This window comes from Orcinus orca, chromosome 4, assembly GCF_937001465.1.
Source record: "Orcinus orca chromosome 4, mOrcOrc1.1, whole genome shotgun sequence".
Lineage (NCBI taxonomy): Eukaryota > Metazoa > Chordata > Mammalia > Artiodactyla > Delphinidae > Orcinus > Orcinus orca.
The window spans coordinates 14,358,336-14,380,557 of NC_064562.1; the positions used below are offsets into that span (position 1 = coordinate 14,358,336).

The 22,222-nt window shown below is 35.7% G+C and overlaps 1 protein-coding gene across 3 annotated transcripts in view; it reads left to right on the forward strand.

Annotated features, from left to right (window-relative positions):
- Window positions 1-22,222, forward strand: part of GRID2 (glutamate ionotropic receptor delta type subunit 2) — a 1,386,623-nt gene that overhangs the window by 1,210,105 nt on the left and 154,296 nt on the right. For all 3 annotated transcript variants that reach the window (XM_004276975.4, XM_049709175.1, XM_049709174.1), the window contains one exon: window positions 16,415-16,581. In XM_004276975.4, the coding sequence (XP_004277023.1) occupies window positions 16,415-16,581 (167 nt within the window). The remainder of the gene's footprint in view (window positions 1-16,414; window positions 16,582-22,222) is intronic.

Below are 22,222 nucleotides of genomic sequence, written 5' to 3' on the forward strand. Positions count from 1 at the left end.
CATACACCATGATCAAGTGGGGTTTGTCCCAGGAATGCAAGGATTCTTCAATATACGCAAATCAATCAGTGTGATACACCATATTAACAAGTTGAAGGAGAAAATCCATATGATCATCTCAATAGATGCAGAAAAAGCTGTTGACAAAATTCGACATCGATTTACGATAAAAACACTCCAGAAAGTCGGCATAGAGGGAACTGACCTCAACATAATAAAGGCCATATATTACAAACCCACAGCCAACATCATTCTCAATGGTGAAAACTTGAAACCACTTCCCCTAAGATCAGGAACAAGACAGGTTGGCCACTCTCACTACTATTATTCAATATAGTTTTGGAAGTTTTAACCACAGCAATCAGAGATGAAAAGGAAATAAAAGGAATCCAAATCGGAAAAGAAGTAAAACTGTCACTGTTTGCAGATGACATGGTACTATACATAGAGAATCCTAAAGATGCTACCAGAAAGCTACTAGAGCTAATCAATGAATTTGGTAAAGTACCAGGATACAAAATTAATGCACAGAAATCTCTTGCATTCCTATACACTAATGATGAAAAATCTGAAGGAGAAATCAAGGAAACATTTACCATTGCAACAAAAAGAATAAAATACCTAGGAATAGGGCTTCCTGGTGGCACAGTGGTTGAGAGTCTGCCTGCTGATGCAGGGGACATGGGTTCGTACCCCGGTCCGGGAAGATCCTGCATGCCGCGGAGCAAGTGGGTCTGTGAGCCATGGCCGCTGAGCCTGCGCGTCCGGAGCCTGTGCTCTGCAACAGGACAGGCCACAACAGCGAGAGGCCCGCATACCGCATAAAGAAAAAAAAAAATCCTAGGAATAAACCTACCTAAGGAGGTAAAAGACCTGTACTCAGAAAACTATAAGACACTGATGAACGAACTCAAAGATGACACAAACAGATAGAAAGATATACCATGTTCTTGGATTGGAAGAATCAACATTGTGAAAATGGCTATACTAGCCAAAGCAATCTACAGATACAATGCAATCTCTATCAAATTACCAGTGGCATTTTCCACAGAACTAGAACAAAAAATTTCACAATTTGAATGGAAACACAAAAGACCCCGAATAGCCAAAGCAATCTTGAGAAAGAAAAACGGAGCTGGAGGAATCAGGCTGCCTGACTTCAGACTATACTACAAAGCTATAGTAATCAAGTCAGTATGGTACTGGCACAAAAACAGAAATATAGATCAATGGAACAGGATAGAAAGCCCAGAGATAAACCCATGCACATATAGTCACCTTATCTTTGATAAAGGAGGCAAGAATATACAATGGAGAAAAGACAGCCTCTTCAATAAGTGGTGCTGGGAAAACTGAACAGCTACATGTAAAAGAATTAAATTAGAACACTCCCTAACACCATACACAAAAATAAACTCAAAATGGATTAAAGACCTAAATGTAAGGCCAGACACTATAAAACTCTTAGAGGAAAACATAGGAAGAACACTCTATGACATAAATCACAGCAAGATCCTTTTTGACCCACCTCCTAGAGAAAATAAAATAAAACCAAAAATAAACAAATGGGACCTAATGAAACTTAAAAGCTTTTGCACAGCAAAGGAAACCATAAACAAGATGAAAAGACAACCGTCAGAATGGGAAAAAATACTTGCAAACAAAGCAACTGACAAAGGATTAGTCTCCAAAATTTACAAGCAGCTGATGCAGCTCAATATCAAAAAAACCCCACCCAATCCAAAAATGGGCAGAAGACCTAAATAGACATTTCTCCAAAGAAGATGTACAGACTGCCAACAAACACATAAATGGATGCTCAACATCACTAATCATTAGAGAAATGCAAATCAAAGCTGCAGTGAGGTATCACCTCACACCAGTCAGAATGGCCATAATCAAAAAGTCTACAAACAATAAATGCTGGAGAGGGTGTGGTGAAAAGGGAACCCTCTTGCACTGTTGGTGGGAATGTAAATTGATACAGCCACTATGGAGAACAGTATGGAGGTTCCTTAAAAAACTAAAAATAGAACTACCATACGACCCAGCAATCCCACTACTGGGCATATACCCTGAGAAAACCATAATTCAAAAAGAGTCATGCACCACAATGTTAATTGCACCTCTATTTACAATAGCCAGGACATGGAAGCAACCTAAGTGTCCATCTACAGATGAATGGATAAAGAAGATGTGACACATGTATACAATGCAATATTACTCATCCATTAAAAGGAATAAAATTGAATCATTTGTAGTGACGTGGATGGACCTGGAGTCTGTCATAGAGAGTGAAGTAAGTCAGAAAGAGGAAAGCAAATACCGTGTGCTAACACATGTATATGGAATCTAAAAAAAAAAAAAAATTGTTTGAAGAACCTAGGGGCAGGATAAGAATAAAGACGCAGACGTAGAGGATGGACTTGCGGACACAGGGAGGGGGAAGGGTAAGCTGAGACGAAGTGAGAGAGTGGCATTGACATATATACACTACCAAATGTAAAATAGCTAGTGGGAAGCAGCTGCATAGCACAGGGAGACCAGCTCGGTGCTTTGTGACCACCTAGATGGGTGGGTTAGAGAGGGTGGGCGGGAGACACAAGAGGGAGGGGATATGGAGATATATGTATACATATAGCTCATTCACTTTGTTATACAGTGCCAACTAACACAACAATGTAAAGCAATTATACTCCATAAAGATGTTAAAAAAGAGGATTGTGCATGAACAAGAAATGGTCACCAAAGGGTATCTCTATTCAATCAGTTAGGCATTAAAGATAAGGAACCTAAATAAATATTTGGGGTTTTCTTGTACAACTATTTCAGTTACCAGAATATTTGAGCAGGCTGTCCTGATTCCCCCCCACCCGACCAATGAAAATTAAGTTCCCCTTCCTTTAAACAACTTTAACACTTCAAGCTTCTTTCATGGTACTTACCATAAAATACATTGTGTTACAGCAATTTAGTGCTTGATTTATCTCCACTACTGAGTTGTAAATAGCTTGAGAGCAGGGGCCAAAATCTTACTCACCTTTATATACCTTACAGATCCCTTTAGGATCTTAAAATTAATGCACAATGATTATTAGTAAAGTGAAATTCAAAGAAAGATTTCTGTAGAAATATTGTAGAAATGGAACAAAACCTAGCTCCTGGCATGATCTTGGTAGTGAGTAATCCACCACAGGCTATTGGCATCTTGGCACTATTATGAGGACACAAGTTTTGAGCATCAGTAGCTACCATGGTCTGTCTGTCAATCACCACAGCATTCTGGGGACCAGGAATTAATAATATTGGAGGTAGATGCCATTATGGATTCCTTTCCTTCCTTAAAAATGAGGCCTGGAATATGTTGATGACATGGAGCTCCCACATACACTTTTGCCCTCTGTTTGATCTGTATGAATTACTCTGCTGGCATGGAATTCACTGCTAAATAAATTGATGGCCCACAGTTCAACTGCTTATTCAAACATGACCTCAACAACAAAGACTAGTTGAAAAATTTTAAGTAACATCAATCAGCTATTCAGATGGACTGAAAATTTCCCAGGCCAAGCCTTCAATTATTATTCTGTTGAAAGTGATTTTAGATATTGTTGATGAGTATATTCTAGATAGTTTTAATTTATTGTTTAAAAAGCATCCAAAGGACAGTGATTATATGTTTTAGTAGATGAAAAAGGCCAGGGATATTTTGAAAAACTAATATAGTTCGGGTTACTATGCAACATTTCATGGGCCTTGCTGCAGATGATAATCATACTGTTTTGGGGTTTTTTTTCCTGCAGTCTTTTTTTTTAATACAGTAGGTTTTTATTAGTTATCTATTTTATACCTATTAGAGTATACATGTCAATCCCAATCTCCCAATTCATCCCACCACCACCACTACCACCCCACCCCACTTCCCCCCCTTGGTGTCCATACGTTTGTTCTCTACATCTGTGTCTCTATTTCTGCCTTGCAAACCAGTTCATCTGTACCATTTTTCTAGATTCCACATGTATCCGTTAATATATGATATTTGTTGTTCTCTTTCTGATTTCACTCTGTCTCTAGGTCCATCAACGTCTCTACAAATGACACAATTTTGTTCCTTTTTATGGCTGAGTAATATTCCATTGTATATATATACCACACCTTCTTTATCCATTCATCTGTTGATGGTCATTTAGGTTGGTTCCATGTCCTAGTTATTGTAAAGAGTGCTGCAGTGAACTTTGGGGTGCAAGTGTCTTTTTAAATTATGGTTTTCTCTGGGTATATGCCCAGTAGTGGGATTGCTGGGTCATATGGTAATTCTATTTTTAGTTTTTTAAGGAACCTCCATACTGTTCTCCATAATGGCTGTATCAATTTACATTCCCACCAATAGTGCAAGAGGGTCCCCTTTTCTCCACACCCTCTTCAGCATTTGTTGTTTGTAGATTTTCTGATAATGCCCATTCTAACCAGTGTGAGGTGTTACCTCATTGTAGTTTTGATTTGTGTTTCTCTAATAATTAGTGATGTTGAGCAGCTTTTCATGTGTTTGTTGACAATCTGTATATCTTCTTTGCAGAAATGTCTATTTAGGTCTTCTGCCCATCTTTTAATTGGGTTGTTTGTTGTTTTTAATATTTAGCTGCATGAGCCTTTTATATATTCTGGAGATTAATCCTTTGTTGATTCGTTTGCAAATACTTTCTCCCATTCTGAAGGTTGTTTTATCGTCCTGTTTATAGTTTCCTCTGCTGTGCAAAATCTTTTAAGTTTCATTAGGTCCCATTTGTTTATTTTTGTTTTTATTTCCATTACTCTAGGAGGTGGGTTAAAAAAGATGCTTGCTGTGATTTTTGTCACAGAATGTTCTTCCTATGTTTTCCTCTAAGAGGTTTATAGTGTCCAGTCTTACATTTAGGTCTTTAATCCATTTTAACTTTATTTTTGTTTATGGTGTTAGGGAGTGTTCTAATTTCATTCTTTTACATGTAGCTGTCCAGTTTTTCCAGCACCACTTATTGAAGAGACTGTCTTTTCTCCATTGTAGATCATTGCCTCCTTTGTCATAGATTAGTTGACCATAGTTGCATGGGTTTATCTCTGGGGTTTCTCTCCTGTTCCATTGATCTATACTTCTGTTTTTGTGCTGGTACCATATTGTCTTGATTACTGTAGCTTTGTAGTATAGTCTGAAGCCAGGAAGTCTGATTCCTCCAGCTCGTTTTCTTCCCTCAAGATTGCTTTGGCTATTCGGGGTCTTTTGTGTCTCCATACAAATCTTAAGATTTTTTGTCTAGTTCTTTAAAAAATGCCATTGGTAATTTGATAAGGATTGCATTGATTCTGCAGCTTGCTTGGGTAGTATTGTCATTTTCATAATATTGATTCTTCCAATCCAGGAACATGGTATATCTCTCCATCTATTTGTGTCATCTTTGATTTCTTTCATCAGGGTGTTATAGTTTTTACATACACGTCTTTTACCTCCTTAGGTAGGTTTATTCCTAGGTATTTTATTATTTTAGTTGCAGTGGTAAATGGGAGTGTTTCCTTAATTTCTCTTTCAGATTGTTCATTGTTAGTATATAGGAATGCAAGAAATTTCTCTGCATTAGTTTTGTATCCTGCTACTTTACCCAATTCATTGGTTAGCTCTAGTAGTTTTCTGGTGGCATCTTTAGGATTATCTATGTATAGTATCATGTCATCTGCAAACAGTGACACTTTTACTTCTTTTCCAATTTGTATTCCTTTTATTTCTTTTTCTTCTCTGATTGCCGTGGCTAGGACTTCCAAAACTATGTTGAATAATATTGGTGAGTGTGGACATTTTGTCTTGTTCCTGATCTTACAGGAAATGCTTTCATTTCTTCACCATTGGGAATAATGTTTGCTGTGGGTTTGTCGTATATGGCCTTTATTATGTTGAGGTAGGTTCCCTCTATGGACACTTTCTGGAGAGTTTTTATCATAACTAGGTGTTGAATTTTGTCAAAAGCTTTTTCTGTATCTATTGAGATGATCATATGGTTTTTCTCCTTTAATTGGTTAATATGGCGTATCACATTGATTGATTTGCGTATATCGAAGAATCTTTGCATCCCTGGGATAAATCCTGCTTGATCATGGTGTATGATCCTTTTAATGTGCTTTTGGATTCTGTTTGCTAGTATTTTGTTGAGGATTTTTGCATCTATATTCATCAGTGATATTGGTCTTTAATTTTCTTTTTTTGTAGTATCTCTGTCTGGTTTTGGTATCAGGATGATGGTGGCCTTGTAGAATGAGTTCGGGAGTATTCCTTCCTCTGCAGTTTTTTGGAAGAGTTTGAGAAAGATGGATGTTAGCTCTTCTCTAAACGTTTGATAGAATTCACCTGTGAAACCATCTGCTCCTGGGCTTTGTTGGAAGATTTTTAATCACAGTTTCAATTTCATTACTTGTGATTGGTCTGTTCATATTTTTTATTTCTTCCTGGTTCAGTGTTGGAAGGTTATGCCTTTCTAAGAAGTTGTCCATTTCTTCCAGTTTGTCCATTTTATTGGCATAGTGTTGCCTGTAGTAGTCTCTTATGATGCTTTGTATTTCTTTGGTGTCTGTTGTAACTTCTCCTTTTACATTTCTTATTTTATTGATTTGAGTCCCCTCCCTCTTTTTCTTGATAAGTCTGGCTAAAGGTTTATCAATTTTGTTTATCTTCTCAAAGAACCAGCTTTTAGTTTTATTGATCTTTGCTATTGTTTTCTTTGTTTCTATTTCATTTATTTCTGCTCTGACCTCATGATTTCTTTCATTCTGCTAACTTTGGGTTCTGTTTTTTCTTCTTTCTCTATTTCCTTTAGGTGTAGGATTAGATTGTTTCTTTGAGATTTTTCTAGTTTCTTGAGGTAAGATTGTATTGCTATAAACTTCCCTCTTAGAACTGCTTTTGCTGCATTCCATAGGTTTTGGATCATCATGTTTTTGTTGTCATTTGTCTCTAGGTATTTTTTGATTCCCTCTTTTATTTCTTCACTGATCTCCTGGTTATTTAGTAATGTATTGTTTAGCCTCCATGTGTTTGTGTTTTTTACATTTTTTCCCTGTAATTTGTTTCTAATCTCATAGCGTTGTGGTTGGAAAAGATGCTTGATATGATTTCAGTTTTCTCAAATTTACCAAGGCTTGCACTGCGACCCAAGATGTGATCTGTCCTGGAGAATGTTCCGTTTGCACTTGAGAAGAAAGTGTAATCTGCTCTTTTCAGATGGAATGTCCTATAAATATCAATTAAATCTTTCTGGTCTATTGTGTCATTTAAAGCTTGTGTTTCCTTCTTAATTTTCTGTCTGGATGATCTGTCCATTGGTGTAAGTGAGGTGTTAAAGTCCCCCACTATTGTTGTGTTACTGTCGATTTCCTCTTTTATAGCTGTTAGCAGTTGCCTTATGTATTGAGGTGCTCCTATGTTGTGTTCATATATGTTTATAATTGTTATATCTTCTTCTTGGATTGATCCCTTGATCATTATGTTGCGTCCTTCCTTGTTTCTTGTAACATTCTTTATTTTAAAGTCCATTTTGTCTGATATGAGTATTGCTACTCCAGCTTTCTTTTGATTTCCATTTGCATGGAATATCTTTTTCCATCCCCTCACTTTCAGTCTGTATGTGTCCCTAGGTCTGAAGTGGGTGTCTTGTAGACAGCATATATATGGGTCTTGTTTTTTTATCCATTCAGTGAGCCTGTGTCTTTTGGTTAGAGCATTTAATCTATTCACATTTAATTATCAATATGTATGTTCCTATTACCATTTTCTTAATTGTTTTGGTTTGTTTTTGTAGGTCCTTTTCGTCTCTTGTGTTTCCAAGTTAGAGAAGTTCCTTTAGCATTTGTTGTAGAGCTGGTTTGGTGGTGCTGAATTCTCTTAGCTTTTCCTTGTCTGAAAAGCTTTTAATTTCTCTCTTGAATCTGAATGAGATCCTTACTGGGTAGAGTAATCTTGGTTGTAGGTTCTTCCCTTTCATCACTTTAAATATTTCATGCCACTCCCTTCTGGCTTGTAGAGTTTCTGCTGATAAATCAGCTGTTAACCTTATGGGAGTTCCCTTATACGTTGTCATTTTTCCCTTGTTGCTTTTAATAGTTTTTCTTTGTCTTTAATTTTTGTCAATTTGATTACTATGTGTCTCGGCGTGTTTCTCCTTGGCGTTATCCTGCCTGGGACTCTCTGTGCTCCTGGACTTGGGTGGCTATTTCCTTGCCCATGTTAGTGAAGTTTTTGACTATAATCTCTTCAAATATTTTCTTGTGTCCTTTCTTTCTCTTTTCTCCTTTTGGCACCCCTATAATGCGAATGTTGGTGTGTTTATTGTTGTCACAGAGGTCTCTCAGACTGTCTTCATTGCTTTTCAATCTTTTTCCTTTATTCTCTTCCACGACAGTGAATTCCACCATTCTGTCTTTCAGTTCACTTATCCGTTCTTCTGCCTCAGTTATTCTGCTATTGATTCCTTCTAGTGTATGTTTCATTTCAGTTATTGTATTATTCATCTCTGTTTCTTTCTTTGTTAATTCTTCTAGGTCTTTGTTAAACATTTCTTGCATCTTCTTGATCTTTGACTCAATTCTTTTTCTGAGGTCCTGGATCATCTTCACTATCATTATTCTGAATTCTTTTTTTTGATGGTTGCCTATCTCCACTTTGTTTAGTTGTTTTCCTGGGGTTTTATCTTGTTCTTTCATCTGGTACATAGTCCTCTGCCTTTTCATTTTGTCTGTCTTTCTGTGAGTGTGGTTTTCATTCCATAGGCTGCAGGACTGTAGTTCTTCAATCATACTGTTTAATGGTTCTCTTTTCTTAAAAGCATTCATAATGTTTTGTGACATTAGAATTACTAGACACATGTATATAATGGCAATGATAATGTTACCATACATAAAGTTGTCTACAGTTCACAAAGCATTAACAACAATGCTAGAACACTTTTATAATAGCAAAGCAACATGTCTCCAACTGGGGAGGTCCCCGGATGGTTGTAAAGAAGCTGCAAGGGGATCCAGGAGGCCAGAGTGGCTGTTTGAAACAGAAGAAAATAGCAAAAATCGAAGTAGGTTGCTAGAGGAGGCTTCAACGTCACTCCTATCTCTCTGTTACTGTAGGTGTAGACCCAGAAAGCTAAAATAGAAGTATGAAAGTTGGTGTTGAGGGGTAGCAGAATATGCCACCCCAAAATATGCAACATTGATATATTATTTTGAGCTGCAGACACTTGAAAAACAGCAAATGCAGGGACAGGCTTTCTCTGAACTCCATTTATTTGCCTAAAGATAAGTCCTCAAAAAGGAACTCAATTGTCATAAATTCTCTCCTCGGGAGTTTCATCAACCAGGGAATATTGACTCATCACAGAAGAGACTAGAAGTCAACACCACACCCAGACAAGCTTTTGTCACAAACTATCATACCACCCTTCTATTCTTCTAAAGGCCATTCATCTTTGCTAAAAATCATTCACTCTCTCCTAAATGGCCTATATCCCCCCCTCCCATTCCCTATTTAGGTGGTATTTAATCCTGAATTCTAAGTCACTTCTTTGAATTATTCAATTTTTCCTGGACATCTCCCTTGTATATAGGAGGCACATATGTTGATAAACTTCTGTGTGTTCTTCTCTTCTTAATCTGTCTTTCAGTACAGAGGTCTCACTCAGCTAAGAACTCCTTCCCTACAGTGATTAGTGCAAAAGATCAGAGAGAGCAAGGACTGTGGGATGACTATGCAGATATGAGTAATCAATGTAGAGGAAGCTTAACCAAGTATTTTACCCCTCCCACACAGACATTTCCAGAATATGTCAGTTTTTATAATTATATCAAGCCTCATGTTTAAATTTTTTCCTCATTATATTACTTATTTTTAATCAAAAACATTTTATTTAAAAATTGGTGTTCATATGATGGTCAACTTCCAAGATTGTTAAAATGCATATTCCCAGGCCTCAAACACCAAACATTCCAATGCAATAAGTTTGGGGTTGGGTCTGGAGTTTACATTTTTTACCACAAAAATCCCCTGGTAATTCTAATTCTAATAGTATCACATTTTGAGAAACACTGACCCATAGTACCTAACAGAGTGCCTAGGATACGGTAGACACTCCATCAATAGTTGCATCGAATGATTTCTTTTATCTGTTTCAAGATCCCATGGTTTGGTTGGGGTTCACTCCCAACAAAGATAAATATCCACTGAGCACAGTAAACTGGTCTGAAGGTTTTAGACCATATTTCATGCAAAACTTTTTATCAAGTATCTGATATTGGCCTGGTCTAAGCAAATATATTAAAAAGGCAGTATAATTGTCCTTCAGTATTTGCAGGGGATTAGTTCCAGGACCCCCAAAATCCAGGGATGCTCAAGTCCCTTATATAAAATCATATAGTATTTGCATATAACCTACACACATCCTCCCATGTACTTTAAGTCATCTCTAGATTACTTATCATACCTAATACAATATAAATGTGATGTAAATAGTTACAAATACAATGTAAATGCTATGTAAATAGTTGCAGGCATACAGCAAATTCAACCTCCAACTTAATCTGGGAGAAATCTTTTTGGAACTTTCTGGAATTTTATTTTTTGAATATTTTCTGTGTATAGTTGGGTGAATCCATGGGTGCAAAACCCATGGATACAGAGGGCTGAGTTAAATGTATCAAATATTTAATTATATTTTCTTTCTCTACATTTATGTTTAGATATCCTATTCTTTTTCCAATATCAGAAAATACAGTCTTGGGCTTCCCTGGTGGCGCAGTGGTTGAGAGTCCACCTGCCCATGCAGGGGACATGGGTTCGTGCCCCGGTCCGGGAAGATCCCACATGCCGCGAAGCGGCTGCGCCCGTGAGCCATGGCCGCTGAGCCTGCGCGTCTGGAGCCTGTGCTCCGCAACGGGAGAAGCCACAACAGTGAGAGGCCCACGTACCACAAAAAAACAAACAAACAAAAAAGAAAATACAGTCTTACATGTTCTTCCAGTTCTGTGGATTTTTAAAGTTTGGGTTCTATGTCCATTATAATTAATGTTTTACACTATAGGAATTTATTTTGTGTATGGTGTGACATAGTGCTTTGATACTGACCTTTTAAAATAATAACTTACTATCTTTTTAAAAATATTTCTTATTTGCCACACTGATTTGGATTGCAGTCTTTGTAATACAGTCTATATATGACATTTGTATACTTTTATCAGTTCTGTAAGCTTTTATGTCTATTCTGCCAATTTTCTATTCTCAAATAAGTTCTGTGCTATTTTATTTTTAAGCTTTATAGCATGTTTCACTATTTAATATTCTGTCTCCAGTCATTTTTTATTTTCAAAATTTTTTGCTATTCTCATCTATTTTCTTCCAAGTAAATATGCAAAGATTTTAATAAGTCCTAAGACATTCTTTGGACATTTTGCTTAGATTGCATTAAGTATCAAATAACATGAGGAAAACTGACATTTCTTTTACAATTGTGCATCTATTCTTTTAGGAATACGTTACATCTTATCTAGAAATGAGTTCAAGTCTTCTTCGGTCATGTGTTGAAGATTTCTGTATACAATCCTACTCATTTATGGTTAAATTTATTCCAGATATTTGTATTTAGTGTAAATGGATATTTTTAGTCAAATTATATATTATCTCTTATTGATGTGTTAATAGAAAAGCAGTTGATTTTCATATATCTGTTTATAACCAGTCTATATGTTGAAATCTTTCTTTTTTTTTTTTAATTGGGGTATAGTTGCTTTACAGTGTTGTGTTAGTTTCTGCTGTACAATGAAGTGAATCAGCTATATGTATACATATATCCCCTCCCTCTTGGCTCTCCCTCCCACCCCTACCCATCCCATCCATCTAGGTCATCACAGAGCACCGAGCTGAGCTCCCTGCACTGTACAGCAGGTTCCCACTAGCTATCTGTTTTGCACATAGCAGTGCATGTACATCAATCCCAATCTCCCAATTCATCCCACCCCCCATACCCCCCACATGTCCATACGTCCATTTCCTACATCTGCATCTCTATTCCTGCCCTGAAAATAGGTTCATCTGTACCATTTTTCTAGATTCCACACACATGTGTTAGTATACGATATTTATTTTTCTCTTTCTGACTTACTTCACTCTGTATGACAGACTCTAGGTCCAACCGCATCTCTACAAATTACCCAATTTTGTTCCTTTTCATGGCTGAGTAATATTACATTGTATATATGTACCACATCTCCATTTTCTATTATTTTTTCCATTGATTCTTGTGGACTTCATAAGTATGTCATCAAATAATGATAATTTTGTCCCAACAGCTTGAAATCAGAATTTGTTTCCTGCTTTATTGCATAGGCTAAAATGATCACAATCATGTTAAGTTTGGGGGGGTAAAGTAGGCACCATTTTCTTGGCTTTGATGGTAATGCCATTAGAGTTTCAGTTTCCAAAAGATGTGCTGCTTGTTTGAGGTAGTTATTCTATTCTATACATCATTAAAGAAGAAACTTTTTATTTGTGCATTACTAGATAGGTAGATAGATAGATAGATAGGAGATAAGTAATGGTTTTCAATTTTGTCAGATATCTTTTTGGTGTCTGTTGAAAGATCATTTAAAAATTTTATAAAGCCTCGTGTATAATATATATTATCCCAATAACTTTCCTAATACTGAAGCAGTGTTGATAGTTTTTGTTTAATAATGCTACATTTTTCTTCTGCTATACCATGAAAATCAGTTTGCTGATATTTTGGGGAGAACAAGACTGAGATTTTTGGAGGTTTCTCATATTTTAGTGTCAAGGTTAATTTAGCTCTTTCTCTGTGCTAGAGACATTTTTACTTCTACTTGAGAAAATTTGGCAATTTCTCTTTTTCCAGGAAATTATCAACATTATTGATATTTTAATTTTATTCCTATAGAATCATGTATACAATTATTTTTGAACATCTATCTGAATATTTTATTTCATTTCCAGTTTCTAACTATCTGTATTTTTAACTTCATTGATGTACCACTGCCCAAAAAACTATATATATTTAAGGTACACAACTTGATGTTTTGATCTAAGTATACATTATGAAATGATCACCACAATGAGGCTGATCAACACATCCGTCATCTCACAGTTATGGTTTCTTGTCATAAGGACACTTAAGATATACCCTCTTAGCAAATTTCAGATATGTAATACCATGTATTGTTAACTCTACTCACCATGCTGTATGTTAAATCTCCAGAACATATTCATCTTGCATAACTGAGATTTTGTATCCTTTGACCCCCATCTCCCCATTTCTCCCACCTCCCAGCCCCTGTCAACCACCATTCTACTCTGTGCTTCTGTGAGTCTGACTATTTTAGATTCCACATGTAAGTGGGATCATGTAGTGTTTGTCTTTCTGTGTCTGGTTTATTTCACTTAGCATAATGTCCTCTGGGTTCATCCATGTTGTTGCAAATGGCAGAATTTCCTTCTTGTTGAAAGATGAATAATATTCCATTGTATATTCATTATTATTTATCCATTTTCTTTACCCATTCATCTGTTGATGAGCATTTAAGTTGTTTCTGTATCTTGGCTATTATGAATAATGCTGTGATGACCCTGGGAGTGCATATATATCTTTGAGATCCTGATTTCATTTCTTTTGGATATATACCCGATAGTATGGTAGTTCTGTTTTTATTTTTTTTTGAGGAGCCTCCCTACTAGCTGTAACAATTTACGCCCCAACAACAGGGTACAAGGATTCCCTTTCTCCATCTCCTCGCTTAGTCTTGTCATTTCATTTCAAATGACATGTCATGTCATTTTTGGTAATAGCCATTCTAACAAGTTTGAGATGATATCTCATTGTGGTTTTGATTTGCATTTCCCTGATGATTAGTAATATTGAGCACCTTTTCATGTATCTTTTGACCTTTTGTATGTCTTCTTTTGAGAAATGTCCTTTTCCCATTTTTTAATCAAGTTTTATGTTTTTGCTATGGAGTCGTAGGAGTTCCCTATTTTTTTTTTTGGACATTAACCTCTTATCAGATATATAGTTTGCAAATATTTTTTTACCATTCTATAGCCTGCCTTTTCACTCTGTTGATTATTTCACTTGCTGTGCAGAAGCTTTTTAGTTTGATAGCTCATTTGTTTGTTTTTGCTTTTGTTTCCTATGTTTTTGATCATGTCATATCCAAAAATCATTATCCAGACAAATGTCAAGATGCTTTTACCCTGTGTTTTCTCCTAGGAATTTTACAGTTTCAGGTCCTATGCTTAAGTCTTTAATCCATTTTGAGTTGATTTTTGTATATGGTGTGAGATAGGATTCCAAGTTCATTTCCTCTGTGTGGGTATCCAGTTTTCCCAGCTTCACTTATTGAAGAGATTATCGTGTCCCTATTATGTGTTCTTGGCATCCTTTCAGAAGATTAGTTGACCATAAATGTGTGGATCTGTTTCTGGGATCTCTATTTTTCTCCCTTGATCTATATGTTTGTTTTTATGCCAGTACCATAGTGTTTCAATTACTATAGCTTTGCAACATATTTTAAAATCAGGAGGCATGATGCCTCCAGCTTTGTTCTTCTTGCTCAAGTTTGCTTTGGTAATCTTGGGTCTTTTGTGGTTACATATGAATTTTAGGATTGTTTTTTCTATTTCTGTAAAGAATGCCATTAGAATTTTGATAGGGATTTTATTGAATCTGTATATCACTTTGGGTAGTCAGGATATTTTAACAATATTTTTCCAATCCATGAACATAAGATGTTTTTCCATTTATCTGTGTCCTCTTTAATTCCCTTCATTACTGTAATTTTCACTGTACAAATCTTTCACCTCTTTGGTTTAGTTTCTTCTATTCTTTTTGTTGTTTTGTAAATGGGATTTTCTTAATTTCCTTTTCAGATAGTTCATTGTTTGTGTATAGAAATGCCACAATTTTTTGTATGTTTATTTTGTGTCCTGTAACTTGACTGAATTTGTTTATTAGTTTTAGTAGTTTTTTGTGTACTCTTTAGGATTTTCTGCACATATGATCATGTCATCTGCATATAGAGATAATTTCACTTCTTCCTTTCAAATGTGGATTTTTTTTCTTGTCTAATTACTCTGGCTAGAACTTCCAGTACTGTATTGAATAGAAGTGATGAGAATGGACATCCTTACCTGTTACCTTTACATATCTGGAGCAGAGTCCACAGGGAAATAGGGCTGCTTCTAGGAGTGCAGCCAGGACCACAGTTAGCCAACCAGCCACTGGAGTACAGGCCTACCTTCTGAAAGCATTCTTTGTCAGTTTTGGACTCCACCAGAGTTTTGCAGCCTGGGTCCCAAGGCTCACACAAAGGCACTTTTGTCTGTGGATGGCTGCCAAATTGTCATTTCTCTGGGGTTATGAAGGTGAGGGACCTCCTATTCACCCATTTTGCTGACATCATTCCCTCTACCTGTACTTATACATTTTTTCTTTTTCCCTAATCAGATTTACCAAGAAATTACTTTCCCCTCAAATAAATAAGCAAATAAACAAACTGAATATTTGATTTAATTATTAGTTCTGTTTATTTTATGAATTCATTAAGTTCTGTATATGTAATAATTTTCTAAATTAACTTTATTAATATCAGTATTTATTTTTGATAAAATTTGACTTAGGTTACTGAGGGAAAAAAAGATAATCACTAAAAGATATTGTAAACAACCCAGAATAAAGTCATGTTCCCTACATGGTGATAGACAAGGTTGTATAATTATCTTTTTCCTTATTGCAATGCCCACCAAGTTTGGCTACAAGATTACCGTAGGTCACACTTGGCAACAGATTAACTTAGAAGGACTAGAAATATATCTTGCCAGCAGGCCAGTGTTAGTTATTTCTCTTCAGTGTGAGTTTTACTTGCAGAATTCATTTAGAATATACATCACAGGCAAGAAGATGATACCCATATTGGGTGGGTGCAAAAGCCTATCTGGCTTGGAAGCCTAATAATCCAAAGGAGTCAATATCTCTTGTAACAACTCCAAAAGCACAATTTCCAGGGTCCCCAAAGACACAAGGCCAGCTATAAGAATTACTGCACTCAGAGAAGCTCAGTGACATGGTTTCCTTTCCTGCATTTACTGTTCTCCCAGTTCAGATGACATTTACTACTCAGGCGTCATTTTACATTCCAACTTTATTACATTTACAAGAGAACAGAGCTGTAAATTAACCAGAAGCCAAATTCTCACGCAGAATAGGTGTTTAGTTTGAAATACAGGTCCTATTAATTTTTTGCACAATTAAATATATACCAGTGTAACATTTTTTATCCTGTCTATATGACTTAAAATTCCAACCTTAAATCCTATTTTCTTCTTTTGTTCTCCATATTTGCACAGGTAAAATATGGAAATTATGCTTTTGTATGGGATGCAGCTGTATTGGAATACGTGGCTATCAATGACCCAGACTGCTCCTTTTACACCATTGGGAATACTGTTGCTGATCGAGGATATGGAATTGCATTGCAGCATGGCAGTCCTTACCGGGATGTTTTTTCACAAAGGTAAGATTTGTGTGTGGTCCAAATAAGAAGAAAGGAAATATAGAAAAAGGAAAATCCACTTGGTTACTCCATTTAGTTTACTACATTTTGTTTTCTTTGTTTGGAAAACCACAGTAAACAACAACAACAAAAGGGAATTATAAGTGATTGTTCAAGACATTTCCTAAAGCATGTACTAAAGTATTACTTTTCTCATAAAAAGGGAAAAGTTACTGCTGCATATAACTGGTTATTCTCAAAAAACTGATATACAAAATAAAATAAAAACTTAATTGAGTTTAGCCTCTGAATTCTTAGGGGCTAAAATTGTCATAGAGTTAGCAAAATTAATTCCTTTCTGAAAACACCAAAGCATAAAATAAACTTCAGGACCAGGTTAAAGTTTTGAAGTACATACTTATAGGGATGTTTCCATATCAATTTTGCAAAGGAAAAGAGTAAAAATTTTAGAGTCTGTCATTGGTGTCAAAGTATACGTGAAACTTTGTCATGGAAATTTAGGAGACAGTTTATTAAGAAATTATACTCATCCTCAAATCAGAATTTTCTACTATAAGTTGTTTAAGAAAGAAAATTTTAAATGTATATTTTATATTAATGATGTAGATGAAAGACTTGGGCCTGAAAGGAATTTACAAGATCACTGCATTTTATTATCTCTACTACCAAACAAGGTTGGACCTAAGAGACAGAAATATCTTTCAGGTAGAACTATGTTCTATTTGCCACTGATTTCTTTGATTTATTACTAGATATTTTTGTACCTATTTTCTAAAAGCTAAAGCCAGATGAAAGAGAGCAGTACTGGGTAGTACTCTAGGTAGTTCTAAGGCCCCAAATTTTAAACTATTTGAGTTGTATTCCTCCAAATTTCAATATAACAAAAAGCCAGGCATTTTGTGTTTAACAAAAACAAGTCAGTAGTCCAAATTTATGTTATAACTCTTCTGTTAGCTAACTAAAAACCTAGGCCTCTCTCTTTATCAGCAAATGAAGATATTAAATTAACTCTAGGGTCCTACATTAGTCACCTTTTCTGTGTAGCAAACAACCCAAATCAGTGACTTTAAAAACGTTATTTCTCAGGACTTCCCTGGTGGTCCAGTGGTTAAGACTTCGCCTTCCAATGCAGGGGGTGCAGGTTTGATCACTGGTCAGGTAGCGAAGATCCCACATGCCTCGCGGCCAAAAATCCAAAACATAAAACAGAAGCAATATTGTAACAAACTCAATAAAGACTTTAAAAATGGTCCACATCAAAAAAAAAAAGTTATTTCTCATTGATGGAACATAAGAGCTGTGATTTGGCTGAATTCTGCTGCGAGTTGCGGGTCAACTGCAGGTCTCTACGCAGCTTCTCGTCCCAGGGACCACCATTGTTCTTCTACTTGTTAGAAGAGGCACACCATTGCTTTTATGAATTTAGAAGAGAGGATGGAAAGCATAATGGAATGAAGGGAATGCCAGGGTTTTATGGTAAAAGACCAGCAGAGAAGTTTAATGGATCCTTAACATGAACCAGGTCATCAGGAAAAGGATGGTTTAATCCTTAGTTGCGGTTAATTGGCTTTTTCTTCACTACAGATATTTTTTGTTTCCAGACCTGATTTCTGGGTTTTTTATGCCAAAAAAAATGAAACCAATAAAATCAATACACAAACATAATAGCAATTAAAGAAGTATTTAATCAGTCACACCAAATGTTCTATTTCTTATTATCCATGTGGTGTTTTACCTTACAGAGATTTTAATTCTGAGTGAATATATTTCATTGAACTACTAAAACACAATATTAAGCAATGAGCATTATTTTTCCTTTGATTAGCATCATGGATGTTGACAATTTAAATTGTCCTTCTCTGTGGAGTTTCTTAATAATGACACTCTGCATTCTAGTCCCCTGGACACATCTGGAGGAAGAGAGAGGAAAGAAACACGATCTGGCCAGCCCCCCTCTATACATATGTGCAGCGTTAATCTATCACCTAAACTCTCTCCCTGAACCCAGAAAATATCTGCATTCATTCCCTTTTGCTATAGCCATCAGGGAAAAAAGAACTCCTTTTTATTAACTAATTTAAAAGTTATAGAGACCATCACACTTAATCATTGTATTATACTTTAGAAATTATTATAAATAGCTTTACTACAACAACTTATCCTGGACCACTAGTTAAACTAGGTCACTGATTGCTCATGTGATTATATTCAGTGAAATGACAGTATTCAGAGTGATTTTTAATAAGTAAATACTAATTATATCTCAAGTAACCATGTGCCTATACCACACATATTAGATATCAAAGTACTTTAATATGTAATAAGTATTATATAATGATATAGTAACTACGTTTATTGTCTGCTATCTGCCCAATATCTTGTATGCTTTACATTTTAATGACTTCAGAACAATCATATGAAATGTTGTCTGTTTCTTTATTACACACTTGCATATTAGTGCACAGTTATTAGAGTTATTAGTCTACAAGTACATACACTGAGTGGATGGTCCTGAGCTTTGGCAAGCATCATATCAGTCATCAGAGGCATAGGCTGTAGTGATATGCTCACTTGTGCAATTGTATGCGAGTGGACATGTACAGGAGTGACTTTTAAGGACCAATAAGTGCTAAAATATATGACTGTAGATTTGGATAGAAGAATTCTGTTTTGTTGGTCTCTACAGATACTAGATAATTTGGTAGCAGAAATTAAAGAATTTATATATCTCACCAGATATATGGGTCAGAGTACTAGTGTGGTAGGTAATGTTTACAATGAATTCTCTGACACTATTTGTTCATCAAATGTTTTCTGTGGCCTTTGTCTCATAATAGTTCTTAGTATAATAAAATCATCAAAAGTTGTTACATTAAAGACATCTGTGAATGGAAGAGAACTGAATTTTTCAGAGTGATATCGTTATGCTGTTAATAAAATTAGTTCCAGTGTCGATCTTAGAACCTTAACTATTCATAAGGCTAAAAAGATAACAAAAAAATATTTATTGAGCATTTAGTACAAGCTCACCCCTGTTCTCAAATCTTGTGGGTGTCAAGGAGTAACTAACTCATGAGTTTAATTTTATGCTTCATCAATAAAAGAGTCCCTTTTCGCTTGTTGGCTGCTAACCCTAAACTTTGGGAATAGAACCACCTAGTGGCACAAAAACAAGGACATATTTCAAACTGCATGGAGAATGATTTTGTTGAATTCATGGAGAGTGGCAAAGATGCGTATACAATATTTCAACCTAATCACAGAATTTCAGAATTTTTAGAAATGGAATGAACAGTAGTTCCCTTTTTTACCAGGGATAACTCGTCCAAAGGGGTAAATAACTTGCTCAGAATCACAAAAAAGCAATAAAACTGGAAATTTTTGAAATTTTCTACTTCTATGTTTAGTTTTTTGGTGTTCATGCACCTTGTCTTCCCATATCTTTCTTTTAAAAGCTTATAAAAATAATATAAAACATACTGTATAATGCTTACTGTGTACCAGACCCTGAGTTCTTACATGAGGTAAGTACTATTATTATCCTCATTTTATAGACACAGAAACTGAGGGTGGGAAGCCCTATTTGTTTAGTTTTGAACTACTTGGATATAGTCTTTTTCCAGTGCCTACCTCATGCCTGCATAGAGTAAGCATTCAATAAATATTTGATGAATGAATAAAAGATCTACCTAACTTTGTGCTCAAAGATGATCCTATTTACTTATAATCAAATACGTTGAGTACTTATCCTTTGTGCTTACTTGATATTAAAAAGTCTTCTATCTTCTCTTATCATAATAATTTTCTATTTATCTTGGTTTCTCTAATTTTTCATACAATGATTAGTAAAACTGACAAGAAAGAGAAAACAAACATCACATGTCCACCTTTCTTTCCACTCACAGCTGTAAGAATTTTTATACTTTCATTCCAAAAAGGAAGGTAGAAAATATTTCTTTAACTTAAAATCATAGAGCCCTAATCCTTTTATTTCCCAACTTCCTAAGCACTTTTTTCCCTTTTCAGGAAGAGAAAAAAGCAGCCTCCACTGATTGCCTATAGCAGCTCCAAAATAAGTCACCAACTGGCTTAAAACTCTGCACTTGGTTGGCTGGAAGGATATAACCAGAAGTCAAACAAACAAATTAATTGTTTTTTCTTTAGACATACAAAATATTTACAGTCCCTCCACTTTGAGAGCAGGAGTGACGTTATCAAGATACATATGTCAACATTAAGTAATATGAAGTTATACAGTAAACTGCATTATATAGACAATGCTGAAAAAATTAGAGAAAAGGAAATCATTGCTGAGTAGGATAGAAAAGATTTTATTAGACTTGAGCTGGAAGACTTCAAGGGAAAATAGAATTTGGATATGGGGACGGGTACAGGTAAGAAAAACATGAAACTCAGAAAAACATGAAATAAGTGAAAACAGTCGTTGTGTAGTGAAAGGACAATGAGAAAGAACAACTTGACTGGAGAGAATGTTGGCAGGTGAATACAGGTAGAGAAGCGAAAATTAAATGTGATACACCAGAATATTGATAGCTGCTGTCTAATAAGTATATACTATGCTAAACACTTGATGTATTTCATATAATGCTCACCACAACTCTGTGAATTGGGCATTTATTAATTGCATTTATAAATTTGAGGAAACTGAGACTCAGAGTTACGTATCTTACAAAGTCACACATTAATGACAAGTAGAGCTAGGACTCAAACACAGCTTAGAGCTTGTGTCCTCACGAGCTTTGTGGGGCTCTGAAGAGGAGAATATCTAGAGAAAGGAGTATTTGAAGGGTCCCAGGTGTTGGGTTAGACGAAGACAGAGCTTAACTGAGGAAGGCCATTTACAAGGCGGTGTAGTATTCCAGCTGTTAAGCAGTGAGAATATTCTCAATGAGAAGGAGAAAAGATTAGAAAAAAGGTACAGTTTGAAGAGGGATGGACAGGACTTGGTGGAAATCAGAGGAGTACATATAATCCAGGAATCTGAAAGGGGAAGGATGTGCAGATCCAAGTGGCCATAAACAGCCCACTCTTTTCTTCTTCCAACTCTTATTTTTCCTTCTTGTTCATCTATTACAAGTTTTGCATAAGCTCTATTTCACCTCCAAGTAAAACCAACTGGAAAATTATTTCTAGAAAAGTAATGGATATTTTAAAACAATAACATGATAATCTACTACTTAGTAGATACTTTGATATGTCAAACAATCTTCTGGCTTACAGATTTTTGTTCTATAGTTGCTCAAATCATGTTTATATATCCCTAGTAGTCTTGTTCTTCTCTCTCACACACCAGGTATTATTTTTTTAATTATATATACAGTTGACCCTTGAACAACATGGGTGTGAACTGCTCAGGCCCACTCATACACGGATTTTTTTTAGTAGTACATACTATAGTACTACATGATTCACTGTTGGTTGAATCCAGGGATGCAGAATGGCAGACATGGAGGAACCTCAGATAAGGAGGAACCTAGGATACCCCTATAACATAAGTTACATGCAAATTTGCTACTATGAGGAAGGTCAGCACTGCTAACCCCACATTGTTCAAGGGTCAACTGTATATACCAACACTTACACACACGCACGCGCGCACACACATACACAGTGCTAAAAC